Below are 25,572 nucleotides of genomic sequence, written 5' to 3'. Positions count from 1 at the left end.
TTCATCAAGGGCAGAAGTTCCATGGATTAACTACTTCAGGAGAAATAATTTTCCTTCTACGAATGTGTATCATTCCACTATCATGAAAACATGTCTAGGAAATACTAGATAAAGATATTTAGATGATAAATTGATAACCTGATTGAATTAATTTATTTTCAGGGTTCTTTGCAGTTTCATTAAGAACATAATATTTAGCATGTAGGTTAAATATGATCCTTTGTGATTTTAGTGCTGTGGCACTATATTTGGAGTTTGTTAAGTTTCTGTGGGCAATAAAAATATTTTTATTTTACTGTACTTTTTCCATACCTGATCATTAATTGCTTCCACTGAGCTTTAAAGACTTGACTGTTTTATTTTTTTTTATATTAATAAGAGAGAGCTAACCTATGAGCCTTCCAAATACAGCATTCTTTTATTTTTTTTAGAGTTTTGTCCCACTGTAGCCACACAGTTGAATATTTTCTGATCAGGTGTATCCCTTGGGATAAGTATTTTGAGAAAATTTCAGGTAAATCAGATTAGTCAGTTCTGGATGAGAAATAGGGCAGAAATGTTGCATTTCCAACTTTTTTTTTCTTGCAACCTTTCCCTAGCAAAGTGCAAGCATTCACTATATTACAGTGGAAGCTTGGAATTTTTTGGAGAACATCGGTGAATTTTATGTTGCCTCTACAAGTTAGATGCTTTTTACTCTATCTGATATAAATGTACTTCTGTAATCCTCATGGAGCAGGATTTTGATCTGCCCTAGCTGTACTCATCTGCAGGATCCTGTAGAAAATACACTCTGTGGTTATAAATTCGAAGTTGCATGTGCACAAGAGAGGTAAAGATTACATCCTTACAGCCATTATTTTCTATGTGGTAAACACTGATCTTGTAAATATTTTTCTTAATTAAAAAAAAATCTATTAGTATTACAAAAATGAGTAGACCATATTTTATTTGTTACTTAACTTGCCTAGAAACATCTATTTGCTCTACTAAGTATAACAGGCAGAAGAGATTATTTCATTGTAACTATCCAAAGCATCAGTTACAGTTAATAAATCATAGAAATGATTTATTAAAAAAAAATACAGTATAGAGCCATAAAAAGTATCCTCTAAAGCTCTTACCAAAATCCATCTTTTGATAATACTAAGATTTAGTTTTCCATTTTTAAGTTCTCTCTTGACAAAACCCCTCTTACCATACTATTTGGCAGTCTTTGGAAGAAGCTGGCAAGAGGTGCTAAAAAATAAAGGAAGTCTGCAGATTGCCTTGTAAAGAAACCTGACATTGACTTCCATTCTGCTATGTCTACATTGGTTTTATTTCATTTCAGTCTGATTAACATGGTGCTGCTTTGGGCTAATTTACACAAGTGAGGACATATAAGACTGACAGTACAAGTGAGGATGCCTCTAAAGGAAAGTGCTGAGATAGAGAAAATGAAGAACAAATTCAGAATCAGAATACAGAGAAATGAGCTGAGTGATAGCAGCAAACTGAAAACTTCTATGTTTTAAACTATTAACAGTGATTTTTGTTCATACTTTCTATAAAGATTAAGAATAGAATTCTGAGAAACTTTCTACAGGTATAGATGAATACTTGTAATTACAGGAATGATCCTCTTGCTGTCCTCTCTCAGAAAGAGTACAGAGGTGTCAGTGACAGTCTATAGACCTGGAGTAATTAATGAGGCTTATCACATTTTTACCTTTTTTTTTTTTTCCTTCTAGTTTGTCTATCAAAGGCCATTTGGCTAGTAAAGCTGTTTGTGAGTACAACAAGAGAAAACTATAAATCCTTGTGTTACTGAGGTTAAAGCAGAATGCGGTTTTATATGCCCTCTCTTTTCTTCCTTTTCTCCCTTCATTCTTCCTTATGCAGTCCACAATTTCAGATATGGAGAACCTTCTGAAATATAAAGGATTTACATCTCTAAAAATAAGATGAATGGTATGAAAATTATGTTTTTAAATCTTGTGAAAGCACAGTTAAGATGTATTTGTACACTTCAATAAAAATAAATCCTCAGCAGATTAGTCATTTACATATACAAATGGTTAAAACCTCTCAGCTTGGACATATTTATATTTTTAAATGTAGATTTAGATGTAACGCAGAAATTTGACTGTTATCCTGACGGATGGAGTCCTGATAGAGTATTGAAAAAGCTGGAAGTATATTCAGTTTTCAGTTCCTATTTTTGGTATAGTAATTGTGATAATTATATACTATCACTTGGCTTTATGATATAAATATCTTTTTGAAAGTGAACTATGTTTAGGAGAGGATTGCTGGGTGAATTTAGATTTTGTACATTCCTACAAATTTTATTGGACATACCAAGATTCATGTGTTCTACAAAAAAAAAATCTGCTCTCTATGATGATTGTGGTGGATTCATGTTTTGATCAAAGCACAGCTCTGCCTATCATGATAGCAAAATTATTTTGAGCTGTTCTTATTAAGCTAATATCTCTCCTACCACTGAATTGCGAGTGAGTGCTATGTTTTGAAAAATTTGTATATATTAAAGGAACCATATACTTTTTCTTTATCCTTATTTTGTTTATCTATTTTATTTTCTTTATACTTTGAACTTCAGTGTGCTTTGCAGTTTAAAGATTTCAAAATATCTAAGCTTCAATTAAGCTTTCAGTGTCAAGGTACCTCTCAGCATTAACCATTAAGGTTTCCATCAAAAGGTTTTTGTGGGTTTATTTTTTAACATCACAATCTGAAGCTGGACCTAAATACAGTCATTTTCCATTGGCTAGTGTATTAGAATAACAGACATTCTAAAATGGTTGGTTTTATGTAGGCATTTTTAGAAGACAACCTGGAAAAGTACTATCACAAATCAGAACACAGATTTTCAATCACTGGATAAATTGATTTAAACAGATTTTAATCAAAACAAAACGTGTCTAATGCAAATAGGTCTGAATATGTTTACATCTATGTCTATTCTGGGTGAAGTTGGAGTCAATTTATAAGAGTCTAATAATTACAGCTAGCATCATAACATGATAAAAAGTTGATTTTGAAAGTAAACAGGGAACTTTATCAAAACAAAAAAACAGTTTTACAGTGAAATGCAGATGGAGGCACTATTGCAAAGAAAAGAAAATGCGATGTCACAAGGTCACTTTGCTTTTCTGTGATCTATCTAGGCTAGGACCTGCATGCAACATACAAGTTGATTAAAGATTGTACAAAAATAACAAAACCAGTGAGAATCTAAAAATGGATATGTTTCCTAAACTAAAAAAATACCCCACAACCCTATACAATAAAATATCTACTTCCTAAACCTAAGTAAAAGATTTATTTTCTAAATCAAAGGCCAGTGGTCTCTATTAATACCTTTTGCTTTGAGTATTACTAATTTTAAGATGGTGTTAATCCAAAAGCAAAAAAATTAAAAAAAAAAAAAAAACCCAAATTTATTTAAAGCAGAGCCATAGATAACAAAGGAACTATAGAAGACCAATATAATGCAGAATTCCATTTTAAAACAAACATATACTCTTTATGGGTAATTATGTTTTACACTACTTAAAAATTTGCTTTCTCCTGCAAATATGAACTTTGCAAGGCTGCACATGTAATCATGGTTTTTTGCTGAGGATATTAAAATCTTCTTTCTAAGAGGAGAGGAATGTAAATGGAGCTTGGTGAAAGCAGGAGGAAGTGATTTATTATGAAGACTTAAAACTGGTTTGTCTCTGTCTTTCAAAATAATTTTACTTTTTTCTTTTTCATTTTATTTAAAAATTTGAAGGTGTGAAAGCTCTGAAGTCCTCAAATATTGTAAAATTTTTACAGGACACAAAAATAGAAAATAGAGATTTGCTCTTTAAAATGACTTTTTTTTGTACAATTATTTATGAAAGTTCCATTTGATCTCTGGATTATTCTAATTTAATGCTTTTATAGTTGTTTTATCAGGAGTGCTTTCTTGCTGCATATTGGTACAGAGGTGTACAGTGTGTGTGCTGATTAGGATCTTTCTGGAATTGCTTATGCAGAGGGACTTTTCATGTGATGTGATAAGTCTCAAGTACTGAGCTAATGTAATAGTGGTAGGCAGCTCTTTAATATGGATGTGGTTGATGGAGTTGCAGTGATCACAATCATTGATTTTTGAGCAGGAGAGCAAGCGAAAGGAACTAGACTACTAAAGACCAAATAATGACCCATTGTTCCTGGTAATTAGTTGGTTTTTTTTTTCAAACTGTCCTTGAGGCATGTAAAAGAGTGTGGGGTTTTTTTTTCAATTGTAGCACATACCATAATCTCTACATTGCAGAAGAAATGTTGAGAAAAGTCTTCAGAATAACTTTCACCTGACAATTTGTTGTTAGGAATATATAGAAACATAATAACATAAGAAATCTTTCCCAATTACATGTTATAAGCACAGTTCTTTACGTGTTTATGCAGTCAGTAAGCATTTGTTATTGCAAGCGGTACGCTGAAAGTCATTTACTACTTGGATTAGAGTTTATGACATGATTGGAAATTTACAGGTTCTTATGAAGTCACACTTCATGTGGTCTTAAACAAAAAACAGAAATGGGACAAAATATACTTCTATAAAATAACATTACAGAACTATTTTTTTCATGAAGTTAACTGTTTATTCCCAATAAATGTAGATGACCATGTAAACTAAATGATCTGTACTGGGAACTTTCTACTCCTTGCATGACTGGAAAGACATAAACCACCATGAACACCTGTACAGAATAGTAATAGATAACTCATCCAGGCAATGGTTAATCTAACAATAAATGAGAATTAGGAGCATTTCAGGAAATAAATTACAGCTTAATCTAACATTGGAATAGCATTCCTTGTGTAGAGAGACTGGCTTTGAAAACACATTGTCATTCAATCAAATTTAAACATTGAAGATGCATTTTTAAATATTCTCAAAGTCATTCTATTTATTCCCTCAGCTGAAATTTTATCATATAATTAAGATTAAAGCTTTTGCTCCACAAGAATTTAAATTGATTTAAAGCTTGCAGCACATAACACTACTTAAGAATGATACTGTGTCTTTGTCAGATAACATAATTCAAAATTTTCCTGTGCACTTCAGGTTGCATTCTCAATGTTTAGCATTGTAGTTGCTAAAATGATATTCAAATCTGGAACCAAACGTCAGGCAAATAAGAGAAATACAGCTGTTCTTATTTCAGAAAATACTCTTTTATACCTACTCACTAACTACCTCTCCTGTGTTAACTGCTGGAAAAATTTGAAGTTGTCTAAAAATTTCACCTCTACTAAGTTAAAATCAAGATGCAATAAGTGACTACCCTCCTAACTTATTTTCAGATAATTTTAGGCACTTAGCACCATAAATATTCTATCCCATTACATGATTATCTGAGATTATCTTCTGAGATAAAAAATTCTACCACTTCAAACTTTTGTACTGGCAAATATGTCTTTATTATGCCAATTAAAAATGCCCATCCTTATGTAATGATAAAGAACGTGGTAACAGCATTGCTATCCTTTGCAGGGCTTTACCTATTTTTTCGTTGCCTCATCCTTTTCTCAAAATTTTAATTTTTTCTATGTTCTACTTTCCATTCCTTTGAGAATCAGAGATCAATGTATGAGGCTTTAAGACAAAAAAAAAAAAAAGAAGAATCTTTTCCTTTCTCTGTGTGAGGCAAAATTTCACTTTTTCCAAAATCATTACCTGGCCTATTAAAAAAAAGTTCTTCTTTTAAAGAATAATAATATTTTAAAGAAAATAATATTTGCTTGTTAGTTTTAATGCCTTTTTAATAGTATAAGAAATAAATAATTCTCATTATTCAGATATTGGGGAAAATAAAATCACTTGAGCATCTCCATAAACAAACATCCTGTTTTAAATTCAAAAGGCAAACAAATGTTAAAAAATAATCTAAGAAACTATGCCTTAATGATTATTCAGCTGAAGTGCTTCCAGGGTTTGGGTTTCTTTTTTAAAGTTTATACTATCTAACTAGTTTTTGTTTTTTAAAAAAGTTAGATAAACATTGTTTATAGCTTCCTGGTGCTCAGATGGAATGGTTTTTTGGGGTGAAAACAAATTCTCTACTATTTGCTTAATTGTACCCCAGAGTGGAGTTGGGAATGTGTCAAAAAGTAAGAAAACACTGGCTTTAATAAGCATACAATGCAATTTAACAGTTCATAAAACAGTAAAATTTAATCCCAGGCTGAGAGATTTATTAAATCTCACTCAGCAAAATGGTTTTGTGGGATGTGTTAGCAAGTGAGAATTAAGTGAAATGATTTCAGGGACAATAGATTTTATTACCCAAAGAGGGGAGGAACTAGTTTTGCAAGCCATTTCTTCTTAATTTCATTCAGTCATCATAATTGCCTTGAGTAGGAGAGCTTTCTGTAAATAGTAGTAGTAGCATGTTGGGCCTCTGAAATTTGTGTGCATGCTACTACACTTGTCAGGCATCATCTAACTGAAATATCTTCTGTTGCTGGTCTTGTGCAGCAATTCTTTTAATGACTGTTAAAGATTTTTAAATCTAATACAATTTAAGCCTCTAAGATTAAATGACTCATATTTTTTTCCCATTTTTTAAATTTTTGCAGCCATGCTTGCTTTGTGCTCTTTAGCTTTCCTTTCTTTCCTTGTTTCTGTTCCCCTCAATGTTTGTTCTTTTTGGTTTTTAGGGGTTACAGAAATTATCTTCTTTCGGTCTCTTTCCTAATACATCTTCCAGTTAGAGGATTCCTAATTCTGCTTTAGTCTTCAGACAGTTGTTATATCCAATTGAAATAGTATGCTGACTTGTATCATCTGCTTATGTCTTACCAATATAAATGTTAACATATCATTCAACTGTCAAAAAAAATTGAATGTCTTCCAATACTTATATTGCTTGCATGTCAAACTCTTTGCAGACATTGCTCAGACTCCCATTGTGTCCACAGCTATCTTAATGTCATGATAATATCCTTGTTATTATGAATTGCTGAAAGGACTTTTCTTCCATCGTTGCTACCCATATTGTGTTCAAACTGTAATGCAAATTTCTATGGGGTGTTGGTGTCTTCTTCCAAGTAACTAGCAACAGGGTGAGAGGAAATGGTCTTAACATACATCAGGGTGAGAGGAAATGGTCTTAACATACATCAGGGGAGGTTTAGATTGAATATGAAGGAAAATTTCTCCACTGAAAGAGTGTTCAGGCATACAAAGCTGTGAGGAGTGGCTGAGATGCAGGAACATTGCACTGCCATTCAGCGAGACCTGGACAGGCTGGAGAGCTGGGCAGGGAGAAACCAAATGAGGTTTAATAAAAACAAGTGTAGAGTCTTGCACCTGGGAAGGAATAATATTTGAATCAGTACAGGCTGGGGGATGACCTGATGGAGAAGAGCTCTGAGGAGAAGGACCTGGTGGTCCTGGCTGATGACAGGTTGGCTATGAGCCAGCAGTGTGCCCTGGGGGCTAAGAGAGCCAATGGGATCCTGGGGTGTATCAAGAGAAGTGTGGCCAGCAGGTCGAAGGAGGTGATCCTTCCCCTCTATTCTGCCCTGCAATGTATGAGAATTTTTGGGAAAAGGAATTCTCATGTTACCAGTTGTTTTTTGGGTTAAAATCACATTTCCTCACATAATTCAAGATCTGGCCCTTAAAATTTTCTGAGCATGCAATAATGGAATCTATAATAAATTCTTATTTTTATGTGTACACTATCTTAGCTTGTGTAATTTTTAAAGGCAACTTTATAATTTTCTTTCAAATGAGACAGCTTTTAAGTAATTGCATTACCAATGAGAGTTCTTCCACACTGTAGGTGGTCACCCTTTCCTGACTTCTGAGTGTTGTCAGACTTTTCTCTCATCTTTTTTCCTACCTATATTTCCTGAGTTGTTTAAAAGAAAAGAAGCTTCTATGATAAAGTCAATATTTTAATAATAATAGTAATAACAACAATAACCTGCACAGAAGACTATTTCTGTTTACTGTGCTTACTATGGAAATAACCTAGAAATAAGACTAATATGTGATAAAATGAATGGTAGGTGGGGGGAAATTCAGAAGTACAAAAAACCGGCAAAGTGTTTCCTTTATTTATGTAACATGCCATTTATTTATGGCTTTGTAATTAATAATTATGTGTATGTGTGTTAAATTATCAGTCATGATAACAGAAAAAAAATAAGTAACAAAGTAGTACTGCTTACCAGGCTAAGGTGATTGATTATGGGACATTTTTATGGGCTTTGAAATTAATAAGTATGCCACCATAAATCCTTACTGTGCAGTGCATCCTAAATAATGTTATTTCTCCATAAAAAGTTTATGCTGTGGAGGGAGGAGTTTTGACTAGGCTGTCCTCTTCATTGTACCTCCAGTATCCACTACTTGTGCAGGCTGTTAGATCAAAGAAACAGAGCTGCTGTTCTTACCTTCTTAATTGTACAACATCATCTCTGTCCCTCATAAAGCTGACTCGAAATAGTCTGGATATATTGGGAGTTAAAATCCTGCAAACAAACAACTTTTCATCCTGTTGTGTGAGGAAATAAAATACAATTTATAAGGGCCAACATAAAATTCTGTCCTGCTGGAACATGCTCTGCCTCATGTACTTCCACTTCTTTTGCCAAATGGGAATGTAACATTGTCATTATGTTCTAAACTCTCACAAGGACAGGTACCATAAATACAAGCTCAGCGGGAAAATCCTGTTGCAGTATGAAACAGGCATGTAAACACTTTGTTAAATCAGACTGGCCACAGCCATTCTGAACCAGGTGCATTTCAGAAGATACTGTGGCCGGAGATGGCTGTCTGGTATAGCTACTGGAAATTCAGTAACAAATGCTATTGTATGATGAAATAAGTCTCAGATTGCATTAAAGACTTCACACGAATTGCTTTTAACATGTTCACAGATTTTTCAAGGATTTGTTAAAAAAAAGGAGAGAAAAAAGTGCAAGTGTTCTTTTAAGCATTTGTCTGGATACTTTTGTCATGGTCACCTAGGAAACGTGAAGATATACATTTGCAAGCATTTGCATTCAGTTTCATTTCATTTTTGATGCATCTAATGAAGTCACACTTGAAAAGAATTTAAGCCTCCCTTTAATTAATACGCTATTTTTTTTTTCCAGATTACATTACCCTCAGACACTAGGCAAAGCCCTCTGAACAGTTTGGCCATTTAAATGTAGTTAGGCTTATTTCACTAGGGCAAAATTTGACAAGACACAGGAAGACAGAGTAAATCTTTAATAGAATAATGAGCTGCATATGAAAAGTATAAGCTATCCTGCTTAATGTAGTAGCACTTCTTCAGATAATACGCAGGTAAAGATAGCATAAGAACTAAAAGGAGGAATAGTATATGCATACTTTATTAACCAACAGGAAAAGCTTGGCTCATGTAATGCAGTATTTCAAATGAACTGTACATTGCTCTACCTTGGATTTTTTAGTAAATCAATTCAGTTTAACACAGAACTGACTAGAGAACCAGAATATTATATTTCAATTTTTTTTACTTCATTTTTGGTTTGCATGGAATATTTTGCTTGTTAAAGAATTATTCTAAACCCAATAATTTTAGGAAAATATTTTGCATAAAAATAGATATATTTAATATATGATGTATTTGTAACCTGATAATAATGACAGTAGTGATTGGTAACGACAGATCTTCACCTTGTGATAGGACAGGTCATGCAAACTGAGTTATAGAATGTTATAGTATTGCATTTTCTTTCTCATTTGCTTTGTCTTTGATGAAGAAATGTATTTTGACATCTTTTCTGAATCAGATATTTAAAATTTTTATTGTGGAAAATCCAGTCTTGTTAGAATGCAAGAGATTTTCAAACTGTTTTATAGAAGAGTTGTATCTGAATTTAATTCTGAGAGAAATTACTAAATTCTGTTCCTTCTCTGACACACATAAAAGATTTCATTAGCTTTATTTTTTTCCTTTTTTTTCCCTCCCCTTTCCTTTGCCTTTCTTTCAGAGTCAAAGGGATATTAACTTGGGTTTACTAGACCTGATTTGAATGAGTAAAGTTCACACACAAAATACAGAACAATGTAAAAAATTATGTAACATACTTGCAAGGATGTTGTTTTTAATAATATCTTACACTTACTATAAAAACATCTTGCAAATGGTTAAGCAACCTAATTGTTATAAAGGCAACCCTTATATTGGGGGAATAATTTAGTTAACTAACTAATTCTTATTTCCTTTAAAAAATGAAAACAAGTGAAACACTCTTATTTGGCCCTCTTTAATTTCTTTTCTGTGGAAAAGGTTTCCCATAGTCACTGAAAAAAAATTAGCTGAGTAAAGAAGGCAGTTATGAGATTTTGTGTGTCACAGATTTGTAATACCAGAATCCTCTGATAGAGGGAAAATATGCTACCAATACTGCAAATAACTAATTTTTGTCAGGGATCCACACTGGATCAGATGCTAGAGAACAAAAAGTAAATTTATTAAGCTTCTTTTCCCATTGATTTATTAGTGTATTCAAGCACTTCACAGAGCACCTTTTAAGTAGAAGATCATACTTCTTCATAGACTTTTATAAGTAATAAATTTAATTAAGGGGAAAAACAGTCATATTAGTTTAGTTTAACATTTAATTGAAAACCTGAGGGTTTTTTCCTGCTTCAAGCTGGTTTTAATTATCTGTATTTGAGTAATTGAAAGTTCTTCCAGATCATGCCTATGTAACAGTTCTATTTTTTTTTAAATTGTAGATTAGAGAGGACTACAACTTGTTATAGTAAAAGTTGAAATTGATTTTTTTTTCTCTTTGAGAAGTCTGCTATTTATGATACAGCTCATCATGAAACAGAATTAACCAAGCAGTCCTCCATTTTTAATTAATGTTAAACTTGATTGTTTAATAAAATTACATTTTATAAAAACAAAACAAATATTTTTTGCAATTTAGAGATAATTTTGAAGCACTTAGATATGAACAGAGAGAGGACTAGTTTACTGATACATTAAATCCTTGTAGAGTTTGATTAAGGTAAATTGAAATGTCATACAAAACATTGCTGTACAAATAAGGTGATTTGAATCATGATTTGATATCATTAAATGTGGAATCTGCAATTTTTTTTAACCCTTAATAATCAGTTAGCCCCAGATATTCTGTGATTCTGTGATTCTAAAAGCTGCTAGCACATTAGTTGATTCAAGTATCAAAAGACAACAATCACAGAATCACAGAATTATAGGGGTTAGAAGGGACCTCGAGAGATCATTGGGTCCAACCCCCAACAATGAATCCTTACGTACCTTAATTCTGAAGATGGTTATGAAGACCATGATTCCTCTGTTCTGTTTGGATTACTTATATTTTATCTATCTGTCAGAGTGTGAACCTTTTCTCTCACTTTTCTGTAAAGTCTTAGGATACAGATCTAGATCTCAGTTTGCAGCTGTACTGCATGAAGAGTTCATTTGGTTTCAGATTTTTCAGCTGATTCTTGTCTAGCCTATCACTATGCTGAAGGTCACTAAAAATCATACTTTTTGTATAAGAAGGGCAGAAATAGCTTGGCAGAGAAGCAGTTTGTCAGATCCATTACATGGAGATTTTTTCTTAGCTGAGACACAGGCTACAGTGGGTTTCTTCTGCATCAGATTCACCAATGTAGGTTAGAAATCAGTTAAAAACACTACCCTGCCAACACGTATCTGACATCTTTTGGGTGCAGTTGGGGACAGAAGAGGAAAATCTCTTACACTGATGTGGGCTTGGAGAATAGAGAGGTGCTCTTTTACTACTTTCTGAGTCTACTTCCACACCAGCCCTTTCACAGCGAGATTAGAGTACTTGCATGCAATTTGTTAGACAGTATTTAGGAAGTAATTTACCAAGACTCAGAAGTGATTACACATAAACACATGTAAAACATAGAGGCAAACACAACACCCAGAGTAAAACAGGAGATAAAGGAATGCCAGAAGAGTGTAGGGAAGGAATGTGTAGTATCCAGCTGAGTTTGTGTACTTTCTCTCTATTTGAGATATATTGTGACTGAAATCGTGTCTCTGATTAAGCTGTTACCTCTGAGTGCTAAAAGCTTTCTTGTTACTTGGCAGACTGAACTGGAAAACAGACTTGTGGTCACAGACATCTGTCACCTGACATTAATCACCTAATTCAATCTCATTCTGTTTCAATTTGATGAAAAATTTTTGTAGCTTCCACAGTTGTAGTATTTTTCTTTCTTTTGTAGATGTAGAAATACAAATTACTATCATAAACAGTATTTTAGATGAGTTTATCTGTATCCAAGTAAGTTGTCATAAATACTAAGTAAGATTGTGAAAGAAATATTTCTTTGTGAAACAAACAAGAAAAAGACCACCCCAGAACCCATGTTTTAGAAACTGTCCCAAAATATCTTTGTAAATACAACATAGTTCTTCAGAGGTTTATACAAGTTGACCGAAAATTGTTTAACAATTTTCAATAATTTCCTATTTTTTCAATAATTTAATAATTTTCAATATTTACATAATTTTCCAGTAATATGATGAATGGAAACATTGTGGCAGATTTCAAGAAATTCAAGACCATTGCTTTCCCTGAAGTCTCTACCTCTTTTTCCTTCCAGACTGATAATCTCTATTTAGATAAAATAAAAAGTCCTAATTTAATTAAGGATATTTCCTTCCTGGTACTCAGTCTCTGCTGAAACTTACAGTAGCTTCTGTACCACAAACCATATATCCAAAAGTGTGATTTAAGGAACAAAAAGTGGTACTGACCATGGGCAGTGAGACCTAAATCTTAGCAAGACTTTGAATGAATGAGGGTGGAGAGCTAGGCCAACAGTTATCAGTTCTTACTGTCTCTCAGAGGAAAAGTACACCAAGAGGAAAGCCCAACTTCCAAATTCAAGTATGTATCTTTCCCCAAGTTCTGTGTTGTTTCTTTCTCTAGCTGTAAAATCAATGCTTACACCCAGTGAGATGAGTGCAATATTGAATCACTAAAGTAATATATTTTTCAATACATGATGCAGTACAAACATTTAATCTTTCATTTAACTTTAATCTTCCTATACAAGGTGGATTGTGGAATGTAAATAAGGGATTTATCTTTTAACATGTAAAAATAAAGTAGGGCTCTCAGTTTCTGGCCAGTGATTAGTTTATGTTGTGTGCATCTAAAAATAGAGATTACATTCTGATTTAGGTTTATTTCCAATGAAGCAATATTCATCAGTCAAATATGAAAAAGTATTATGAGAGTTTGTATTACTTCTAAAACTGCAGTGGCTTTTTTAATGCTTCCACTGGAGTTGACTATCTTGTCATCCTACAAATTTTGAGCTCAGTGCTTACAGAATTTGACAAAAAGCCATGTTGCTCTGCATCTGGCATAATGTCCATTTGATTCCTGCTGATGAGTCTTATCAGTTCTGTGTCCAAATTTATATCTAATTAATCAGTTAATGCTGTTTTTTAAACTTCTGATTGCTTCTTAATGGGCTGCTTTTGCTAAAGTCTCACAGCAATTTCATTTTTCCTGCATTACAGTTTTAGAAGTAAAGCTGATGAAAAAAATAGAAGTTTGTATTTCTGTGCCAGATTAACGTGTTGTACTTATTGTATAGTTTATTTAAAACACTGTTGTCTAGACTCCAACTAGTGCCAAGTACTGCTTCTAGAATATTAAGCTTTGTATGATGCTTACTCAGCATGTCATTCCAACTTTTTGGTGTTTTGCTGCCTCCTTGTCAAACATCAGCTTGCCTTAAAAGCACTTTAATGCCTTGAAGATAATGAAAAATTTGGCAGCAAAAATATTTTCTGACTGATTTGGAGCCCCTGCATAAACTACTTGGCATCTGAGATCATCAAAACCTATTATACTGGCTATTTTAAAATTAGAATTTATTTCTGTTTGAATTTTGAAATCTCTCCTTGGGAGAGCCATTTAAATGTAAACATATATTTTCCCCTTTAACAGTAGCTTATGGGCTATAATAGTAGAGCTTTTCTGCAGTTTTATGTTTAGTTTTATTGTAAAGAGCCTTGGGATGCATTTGCATGAAAGGCACTATATAAACTCATTTTGTATTGCATTGTATGGTATTGTGACAAGTGCAATAATCTCCAGGTTTCCTATCCATTAAAGAACTAATTTCACAGCTCAGTAATTATGTGAATGAGAAGGGGAAATAGGTCCTTTCTCTCTAAGGTATGCTGAGCAGATGGCATAGCATTCATTTCCACCAGCTGAATCTAAGGTCCTCTCTTGCTTTTGGTTCCAAGGCTTGCCTCTGTTTATCGAATAGAACAGGAGAGAGATGTCAGTTTCTTGTACAGCATGACTGTGTGCTGAGAGGCTGTCTGTCCTTTGCTAATACAACATTAGTTTGCACATGCAAGGTCTAAGTAGCCAATTTATTTAGGGTGGGACATGAAAACCATTAAAAAGAATGTGCAGTTTAATGCAATTGTAATTTGCCTCAGATTTATAGAAGGTACCAGTTATATCTGTCCTAGAGATTTAAACTGATACCCATAAAAAGTTATTAATGAATCACTTGAGTACCTTTGGGACTGTAGCTAGGCTGTAATTTCAAAACAGAAAAAACATTTATCTTCTTAGCCTGTGCACTTTCCCTCATAAGTATGATTTTCCTTTCTGGCTTTTTTAAAAAATATTATTTATTTTGCCTTGCTCATGAAAATAACTTGAATCAAACACATATAGTGATTTATATAAACCCCTAATGCACTGCTTTTTTAAGGGAACATGACCCATCAGAGGTCTCAGTATTCTCCAGTGATCATGAAAAGTTGGTATTTGGATTCTTATTTCAACATTAACAAAATTTGCAACTGAAAGTCCTGACAGGTCTTAGGTAGGACTTGGCCATAAGGCTGCATTTTACTGTGCTACACAAGCAATTCTTTATTTCCTTAATGTAACGAGCAGTACCAGGCTTTCGTTCCCTTCTCTCACATATTTTTGTTTTGTGTTGATGGTTCTGTTTCCATTCTAATTTCAGACGGACGCAGCACTAATGTACGATGCGGTTCATGTGGTGTCAGTGGCTGTCCAGCAGTTCCCACAGATGACTGTCAGCTCACTACAGTGTAATCGCCACAAACCATGGCGCTTTGGGACACGTTTTATGAGTCTCATTAAAGAGGTAAGTTACTAATGAAGTATCCTGCTTCATTACTTTCCTTTTTTCCAACTCCCATTTTTTACTGTTCTCACTCTACATGAATTCTGCCTCTTGGGATTTTTTTTTTTGGGGGGGGGGGGAGGTGTTAATTGTTTTTTTGGGTTTTTTTCCACAGCCAATGTCCATCTTTCAGCTTGTAACTTGTAATGAGTTAAGCAGGCAAGAGAGCATTTTTATTTGAAAGTGGGTTTTCCTGAGGTGTCAGTTGAAACAAAACCCATAAAAGGGTGAAATAATTGCATTCTAAATAGATTTTTTGTGTATAGATAACAAGGAGGAGAGGGTTGGAGCATTTGTCACATAAAAACCCAAATCCCTACAATCCCAAACCATGGACTGACTATGGAAAATTTGGGAACTAAATATTAGCATAAATTCAAAAGGGGCAAGAATTAAGTTTAATCTCTGGGATTTTTTGTGGTTTTTTCCTATGTTAAATTAATATATGTGGCCTTTGTCTTCTAGTAGCTGTTTAGATACTGATACGTAATGATTTAAAGTAAAACCAGGAGATTTGAGGTGCTAAAGATGAACACTGTAGAGTATTCAAGTTTCTTGCACTTGCAGTACTGATACTAATCCAGTATTTATTATTCTAGATACGCAAAATACTATGATAAAGAGAATTATTTAGAGTGGTTCTTTTTAGGATGACAATTTTCTTTTAAACATTCTTTCCTTTACAATAATTTTGGACCTAGGTAGACTTTAAGTTATAAAAATTTGAGGATATTGCACTTTATTAAAAGAATCAGCTCTGGCTCAGTGACCTCAATTTTTGCTGTCTCAGTGTGGTTTCAGGGGACTCAGCATCTTGCAAAAGTAAGCCTTTATTTGAAATTTCCTGACAGAAAACCAAAAAATGTTGTTAATGAAAGAGATTGAGGCTTGGGGGAGAAGGAGTCATCTAGAGAAGCAGAAGGGGAAATGCATACAGGAATGATGAAGGAATGAAAACAAAAGAGCCTTTTATCTCATTTAATAGGAAAAATGTATTGAGTACTATGGAAAGTTGTTTTAAAAATTGTGAAGACTGAAGAAAAGTTAATTTAATGGATTTTTTTTTTTTAACCAAACACAAAGTACATTATTTAGATACAATGAATAATTAATGCTCCCATTCTGGCAGAAGTAAAATATCTTCTTATGGGGTAAAAAAAGGAAGAGGTATTTTTTGATAGAAACTGTTTTTCCTCTCTCTATAGGCCCACTGGGAAGGCCTCACAGGAAGGATAACTTTCAACAAAACCAATGGCTTAAGAACAGATTTTGATTTAGATGTTATCAGCCTCAAGGAAGAAGGTCTTGAAAAGGTATGTAAGATGTGATAGGAAACAAACTAACCCCTCGCCCCTAAATATAGTACTATTTCCAGTGACATTTAAAGTGTTACATAAGGCAATATACCTGTTCCAAACTTAATATATGGTTTCAAAATCTTCTAGTAAAAACTGTTATCTTGCCATCTAACAGTTAGTGGTCTCTTAGTATGTCTAGCCTCATTCTTAGATTCAAGAGCACTGGGGAAGAGTGAACAGCTGAATATGGAGTCATACATTAACATAGGTTTTTTTATCTATATTGAGTTTAGTTTTGGTTGTAATTCTAATATCATTGCTTGTCCTCATGTGTGAACCTGTGGGCATGTGTATGTATATTTTCTTTACATCTTACTAATTACCTCAAACAGAATTCAATAAAATGGTTTCATTTCAGCATTTTTCTTTGTTTTAAGAAGGGACTTTGGTACTCTGTTCGGAATACAAAGTTTCTATCTGGAAGTGGTACTAAAAACTTGTCTGTCTTCTGACGTGAACGTTTCTTGTACATAGGTGGAGTGAAAGACCAAAGGAATCAGAAATGCCCTAACATGCTTTATAATTGTACTAAAGGGTTTGGGAAGCATGTACAGACTTTTGGCCCTCCCACATGACACCAGAATCACAGAATTTTAGGGGTTGGAAACCGCATCATCTTCTCACATCTCTCGCATCTCAATGTCTCACTTTCTAATCAGCAGACAAAGGGTTTTCCATTTGCATCTGCCTAGTAGTTTGTATTTGCCTGTGGTGTTCAGTGTTTGGTAAATACATGTTTTCCTTTATCTAAAGTTCTATCAGCTATTGCCCCCAGTTGCAGCCGCAAATAAAACGAGAATCTAAGTGAAGGATATATGCTGCAGAACTGCATTTTCCTTTCTCTGCATTGAATGGAAAAGCTGCCATAAACAACATATTTCTCCAAAACTTTCCCTTCCCCCTCCCCACCCCCTCCCCCCACCCCCAATACTAGGTTTGGAATATTCATCTTCTCTTACTAGGAAGATCTTTTAATATTTCAGAAGCCAGGAGCTTTGCTTCAAAATGCTTGCATAGGTAATAACACTTTTTAAGTGTCCAGCAATTATAGGGCTAAAATGTATTTTAAAACTTCTAGCAATGCACAGCTCTGGAAACGTAAGGGGGGGAAAGGTATATAGTAGTGATTAGATTTAAAAAGCAAATTAGCTTTTTCTGTGAGTAGAATAGGTGTAATGAAACCTGTCTTCCATACCGGAAACAGAAATGGAAGAATTGATGACACGGGAACAGCTAAACAAGGCAGTGGTGGCGGAAGAGCTACTGAAATGATAATAGTTGAAATGAGGAAATGAAGTCTCTGTAATCTAGGATGGCTTTAAGAGCATTGGGTGGCATTTGAGATCTATCAAGCAATATGGCTTTCTGGAAAATAAAATCTCTACATTGCACTTAATTTTTTTCAGGAAGAAATGCAAAATAATTAAAGAAATAGACACAGTGTAATATATTTGTCTTTTATAGCATACATGATACTACTTAACAATGCTCTAAAAAACGAATTGGATTTGTTACAAAATTTTCTATGTGGGCTGAGAATTTGCTGAGAGAACATTGGTGTAAAACACTGAATAATAGATGTGCAATGGGCTAAAAGAATGGTATCTTTCATATGGATCTGTGTTATGTCTGTTTTTATTTCGCCATCACTATTGGTGTGAAAGTAGAAACATGAAAGCATGTTAATTTAGTTCTCAGTTGACAGTATATTAGTAGATATGTACTCCACCGAAAGTAGAGAAATAAAAAGGTCTACAGAGAGTAGAGATATGGGAAGAAAATAAATATAACAGGAAATACAATACTCTAAAACACATAATTGAAAAAAGGAACTTGGGAAATTAATAATGAAAGATATGAAGGAGACAACAGAAATAGTTGTCAAAGGATATGGATTTTTAAAAGCAGCCAGCCTATGCTTGAACTCTCAATACAGAAGTTTGCAGAAAAGGGAAATACTTTTACTGCTTCCATGGTTCATTTTTGGCTAAGTGATAAAGGATTGTGGTGATATTAATTTTCCAACAAAATGTACAGACTTTGGAAAGAGAAATAGGAAACAGTGAAATGTAGGAATTAGGAAAGCATTAGCAAAGGTTGAGGAATGCTACACAGATTCAAAGATACCTATGAGCAAAAGCAAAGCATTTTCTGTATGGTGTAGTGATATGAGATTAGGAAAAGGGAAATTAAGGCATATGCACATCAGATTGAATTTCCCTTCACATATGCACTCCATCTCTCTGCATCACTCTTTCCCTCCTGCTTTCTGCTACTTTCTCCCTCTCTCCCTCTTTCACCACTACCTATCCTCCCTCTCTTCTTTCCCTTTCTCTTTTTGTTTCCCTTTTCATATAATCCCTGTCCACTTGTTCCTCTTCATCTCTTTACTTTTTTGATTGCATTTGTCTCTGCTTTCTTCTTTCTTCAGGTGCCTTTCCCCATCTTTGTCCTTGCATGTTTCCAATGTTCTTCCCAAACCACCATCCTGTCAAGCCTCTTTCTAGGTAATTAGAATCCCTTCTCTTTCATTCACTTTCCCTCCCTTCCCTCTTTTTTTCCCTCCCTTCCCTCTTTTGTGGATAAAAGAAAATGGGAAATCGAAATTACATGTGCCATATTATGTGTGTTGTGTTTACATACTGTAAATAACAATTATTTCATCTACCCTCATTCAAAACTTGAGGAACAATTTATTATCTGAAGGACAACAGTTCAACTGAACAATTTCAGCTGTGATCTGTAATACTTTTGCGATAAAAAATTAAGAGGTCTTGAGAAAAATATTTCTTTCCAATTTTGTAAAAAAGTTTGCTAGATAAATTGTGTGGTTATTATTATGGCAAATTACCTAAATCATTACTTCTGAAGCCACTGACAAAAGAAAATTGATCACTGATTTAAAAAAGATGCCATGTATGGTCTCAGATTTCACGTAATATATCTGTTCCTGAAACTCTGGTATAAGATGTGATAATCAAGCATCAATCAATAAGTATACATTTCCAGATAAAAATTCAATTCAAGATAGCTTCTTGTAAGATGAAAATGACAAAGTTAATAGATGATTGGAGTGCTGCTAATGTAATGTACAATAAAATTTGCTGACAGTCAGTCTGGACATGCTGAAACTATTTATAGTTAAGGATAGTTAAAATCCCAGTGTGGCGATCCAGTACAATGAAAAAATTACCATTTAAATTGCAATCAGTCAGTATTTACACTGAAGCTGCATTCTGAGAAATTATTTTTCATACTTCTGGGAGATAACAAACACCTGAATTTGATACCACTTTTTATATGAAAATTTGTCACTAGGAAAAATCAATTTCTTGAATAGAGATATTAACAACTGACTTGAAGTTTGCTCAGGAACCTATGCTCAGGGTGACTATAAATGACACAAAATGAGTTGCAATTTATTGTTCAGCATATCAGTGTAATATTTTGTTTTATTTAGTATGTGCATTAATGACCTGGAGAAAAAAACAGTACAGGCCAAAAACAGGTGGCTTTGTAAAAGTTAGAGAAAAAAGAAAGTGAGATAACAGCTATGGAAGCCAGACATGTTGGTGTTAACATGGTATTTGGCACAGGCAGCATGCATATTAATATTTCAAAAGAAAGCAAAATAAATTAAGCAATTCCCAAATGGGAAGTACATAAATAGGAAGAAATAATATTGCTCACACTGGAGTATAAATAATTATTTTCTTGATGTAATCACTGCTATTACTAGATACTCTACAAAATATTGTAGAGAAAAGATGGTAAACTGTAAACACATTTGTCAATGCTTCAGGCATTGAATATGGTTCTGATTTTTGGCTGAATAGTTAGACAGTTGGTACCACTGCGGAAGGGCAATGATTCTTCCTGATACAATGCTTGTGGCACGTCACTGTGAGTAGCGTGTACAGTTTTGGTTGACTCAGAGAGGAAGTTACTTTTCTTAGGAGAGTTTTAAAGGAAATTAGCATCAGAAAATACTTGCTTGTTCATAAATTTCTTTTTCTCGAACATGCTGAAATAAAAAAGCTACTTCAATCTATTGACTTTTTGTGGATAACATCTGTCTTATGAGAGTGATGTTCAGTAAAATACTCTATATGTGAACTCGGAAATTTTAAATCTCAGAAGTGTACAATGCTTCTTTTTTGGGGTGGTGCTGAACTGTTGTGCTGGTTTTGGCTGGGAAAGAGTGAAATTTCTTCGTAGTGACTTGTATGGGGCTACGTTTTGGAGTTGTACTGAAAACCGCATTGGTAACACTGATTTTTCAGTTATTGTTGAGCAGTGCTGACACAGTACAGGGCCTTTGTTGCTCCTCGGACTGCCTCACCAGTGAGCTGGCTGGAGGTACACAAGAAGTTGGGAGGGTACACAACTGGTACAACTGACCATATCATATGACACCATGCTCAGCCGTAAAACTGCAGGGTGGAGGTTGGTGGGAACTGTGGTTACTTGGGGACTGGCTGGAGATCAGTTGGTTGGTGGTGAGCAATTTCTTTCGTGTCATTTGTTTTTCTTGTGTTTTAATTACTCTTGTGTCGTGTTGTGTCGTATCATGTTGTGTCTGTTCCTCTCCTCCCACCCAGTATTTTTAATTAAAAATTAAACAAATATTAAACAATCTTTATCTAAACCCACAAGTTTTCTCACATTTACCTTTCTAATTTTACCTCCCCATGGCAATGCCAGGGGAGTGAGTGTGAGTGGCTGTGTGATTCTCACTTGCTGGCTGGGGTTAAATCATGACAATTACATTGTCGTGGTCTCGGTACAGGTAGTTGCTTTAAAGAAAGTCTGTGTATTACTAAGAGACTACAAATTTGATTTTTTTTTTTTTTTTAATAAATAATTTGCTGAACTGTGGCGGTTGGCATGAGTAGAAGCAAATCTTGACTACATAACAAATTGCATTTTCTTTTTAAAGAGGAAACTTGCCCTTTAGACATGCTATAGCAAAGAAAAAAGTATCATGCTGTATCTTTGAAAACGAATGGGATAAAAGGAGGCCACCACTACCTATAATTTACATAACTGTGTCTAAATATTCACCTGTGACCTTTTTATTTATATGCAAGCTAAATTTATACTACAATCTATAAAAAATCCTATGTCTAAATATGCCTTCCAAATTACATTTATGCTTAAATTTATAGATCAACTCAGAAATTCGATTATGTTAGTGATCAATAACCTTGAGAAAAGGAAAATTTTGATATGGTTTGAGAAGGTTTATGTCCTTGTTCTGATACCAAATATATTGCTAAATGTCACAAAGATCAATCTAATGTTTTCAGAAGTGACTAGTAACTTTGAGCTGAAGTCCAAAATAGATTTTTTCATTACATATCAATTCTAGTTTCTAAGCAGACTATATAAAGTTTATGCAAACAATTACTGTAATCTGCAGTCTCTGTACTAGATAAAGGTTCAAGAATGTATCATAATTATCTGTAATTCTTCTACTATATGAACCTACTAAAGTTGTTTTTTTTTAAAAAGAAATTGCATATTAATTGTGTGTGGTTTTCAGTATTCAGAATTTGAATTATTCATTCTGATTTAATAGATATAATATTTTTTTACTTAGCTTGTATTTATTTGGTATATATCTTTTTCCTAGAGTATTATTCCCTCAGAAACCATGGCAATTGCATTTTATTATTAAATTAATATTTTTAAAAATAAGACCAATCATACTGTTTTGGGTTTTTTTTTAAAGACTGAAATACTTGAACTTAAAAGAATTCAATAAATTTGAAACTTGGGTGAATTTTAGTCAAACCTCTTTTAGGTGTTTGCTGGATTCTGTCCTTTGATGATGACACTGGTTATTGTTAAACACTTCTGAAGAAATTTAGTTTTGAAATTGTGCTATTGCACTGTTGAGTAGTAAACATTGTGAGGATTATTTAAAAGTTTTTTTTTATTTAAGTGCTATAGGATTCATTTTCCATTCAGAAACCTCAGAGTGTATCTGCCTAAAAGTGAATTGCAAACATTTCTTGTGATGCATGAGAAAAGAATCTCCACGTTCATGAAGTTCAGTATTCTGTATCTGAAAGTGGCTAGTTGCAGAAATCTTGGGAAGAATATAAGAAAATGGTAAATATATTGCAATACTACACCAAAACACTCCCAGAAACTCCATTTATTGAAGTCTAAAGGCATAGTGTCTTCATACATGCAGGCAATTTTCTAATAAATACACAGTTCTGTGAGAATTATGACTCTACAGTCAGTTTAAGCAAATATTTCCTAGGTTTTCCTCTTTATCTACCTTTACTCAGTGGTCATAAACTTCAATTGAAGGATAATTATTATTTTCCTCTTAATTTCTTATTAGAAAGGTGTCTGATAGTATCACATACATGTATTTTTTGTTTGGATTAAAGATATAGGACTAGTTCCAGACAGTTACCTTATGTTGCCACCATTGTCTTAGATCAGATGATGTAAATTAATTATAAGACTGCAAGTTACTTGAGGTTTTTTTTTCTGGAAACTTTTATTAAAAAACAAAAAACTCCCACAAAATACCCCAAATAAACATTAGAGAATTGTTGTTTATCAAAGCAACAATAAAGGAATGGAAAGTTCTGTCCAACATTTCTGCAGTAACCTGATCATTTTAAGGAAGCTTGGAAGTTTTTAATTTACCACTCAAGTGTAGTCAGGAAACTAGATACCATGTCCTTGAAGAGCACATACTCTGCCATGTTAGGGAATATTCTACGATATTTGATGGTGAGTCTTTTTGTATCTCTTGTTGGACTAGCTTCAACTTGAATAAACAGATTCTTTACAGAGCTAAGTCTTTATATCACAGAGATTCTTTGTCTTACTGTGGAGCATAATGTCAACTTCATGAGAACTCCTGGTTTGGATTCTGTACTATGGATTATATTCATTGGAATGTTCAGATCAGGATGTTCAGTCCAGTTTAGTCCAGCTATTCAGGAGACTTGAATAGAAGAATGGGGGATTGAGGGCTTGACAACCTCCCTGTGACTGTATTTACTGTGTGAAGATTCTGAGGTGTATATTAGAATATCAGGTTTTCACTTTTTAGGAATTAATCATAGAATCAACACAAGTTCCCCTTTCTGCCACCCAGGATTCTTTTATCGGACCATTTATAAGGTACTGAATAGCCAAAATTCAACAATCACAGCCATTTGAAGGAGTGACCTTTTGGAACTCAGTGTTATGTAAAGAAGGAGGATAAAATATTGATTTCTGTGGAACAGAATATCGTAGAAACAGAGAATGAATTTTTCTTCTGTCTGTTACAGCTTCCGCTGATTCATGCTTTGCTGTATTCTCAGTTTTAGAAATAAAAGTCTGTTTATTTAACCCATATTGAACTTAATTTTGAGCTTACTGAGCAGCCATACTGCAACAAATCACTTAAAAGTCTATGAATAGTCTCTGAGGAAGGATTGAAAAAAAAAAAGTGGGTGTTTATGTATACATCTATACATACATATATATATAAAAATCCATAACCAAATCTCACAGAATTTTAAAATTACTCTCTAGACTTTTAAAATATCTTTATCTTATATTTTAGACATTACTCAGTATTTTAAATCATATTTGAAATCCTTTCTAAAGTCAAAGAAAAAAATATGGTGGGATTTTCTGGCAATGGAGTAATACAAACAATCCGATATCTAAAAATAGATACTTACTGCTTGTCCATTTTATTGTATAGTGATGAAATTGCAGATAAATGATGTAATCATAAGATATATTACTTAGTACTTTGTATGTGAGACTATCTTTGACCTGAACCTTAAAGCAGAACCCTTGACCTCCTTATTATGGTAAAAAACCTATTTTTAAAGTGTCAAAAGACCTATGTACCAAACATTACCTGTAAATCAATTTTTACACTTAACGTGCTTTCAGTATTCATTATATTTTTCCCAAAACATATTTTTACTCTGCTGTTCTCTCTGACCACAGAAACTAGTAAATCCTTACCATGAAGCTATCTTTAGGTCTGGTTATCTCGAAGAATGAAGGTTAAATGGAAAATTAAATATTTGGACGAGCTTTATATATTCTGTGCATAATATTTCCACTTCATGTCACACTTTATGAAAAACACTTTGAAGTATTGTGAATCAGATTTTAAACAAGCAGACTTTATATGTAATGACAGAGAAAAATGGAACAGGTCTTACTGATAAATACTGGCGATCTTTGATGTTGTTTTATTTTGGTTTTCTTATAGAAATCTGGTTTTCCTTGTAATATTCTCTTCTAGATGATGAAATGTAACAGTAATTTACTGTTTTATAGGTTGGAACTTGGGATCCATTGAGTGGCCTTAACATGACAGAGAATCAGAAAGGAAAACCAGCGAACATCACAGATTCCCTGTCCAATCGCTCTTTAATTGTTACCACCATTTTGGTAAGGAATTATATTTGCATTGCCAGAAATACAGTTCTACAGGCAAGGTAACAGAATATGCTATACTAATTTCAACAGTAATGAACTATCTGTAGTATACGTTACAGTTACTTAAAAATTACTGTCATGAATGAACTCCAGTTGTTAAGCTGGTCATGAACATTTCCTGTCATCTGAATTGTAAGTAAATTATCCCAATTTTAGTTATGACAGTTGATTGGTAATTCCACTTCTCTTATTATTGACTAAAATGTTTGGTTCTATCAAAAAGTTTTTTACTCACACCATATGAGGAGGCAAAATGTGTTTGTTTAAAAAAGTGGTTTGGCCCGACAATTTTAGTGAGCAAAATGTATTTCTTTCATTTGCCAATCTAATGCCGTGATATTGTCTGCAAGGAAAGTTTGAACGATTTAACATTTATTTTCATTATTTTTATTACTTAAATTGACATTTTTAATCATATATGTATTTGAGATATTATTTGAACTAGATCAGAACTAACTTTTTTCACTGCCATTGTTAATAAAT

At 33.5% G+C, this 25,572-nt stretch overlaps 1 protein-coding gene across 1 annotated transcript in view; it reads left to right on the top strand.

Moving 5' to 3' along the window:
• The window catches only part of GRIK2 (glutamate ionotropic receptor kainate type subunit 2), a gene marked incomplete at both ends in the record, with an annotated part of 375,780 nt that overhangs the window by 187,240 nt on the left and 162,968 nt on the right, over nt 1-25,572 (top strand). Inside the window, 3 exons of the mRNA XM_084262244.1 lie at nt 15,065-15,208; nt 16,453-16,560; nt 24,928-25,041. Coding sequence (XP_084118370.1) covers nt 15,065-15,208; nt 16,453-16,560; nt 24,928-25,041 — 366 coding nt within the window. The remainder of the gene's footprint in view (nt 1-15,064; nt 15,209-16,452; nt 16,561-24,927; nt 25,042-25,572) is intronic.

The sequence above is a fragment of the Gallinula chloropus genome (genome assembly GCF_964237585.1).
Source record: "Gallinula chloropus genome assembly, chromosome: 3".
Lineage (NCBI taxonomy): Eukaryota > Metazoa > Chordata > Aves > Gruiformes > Rallidae > Gallinula > Gallinula chloropus.
Note: the sequence above shows the minus strand (reverse complement) of the source record. Positions and strands in the feature narration are given on the sequence as shown.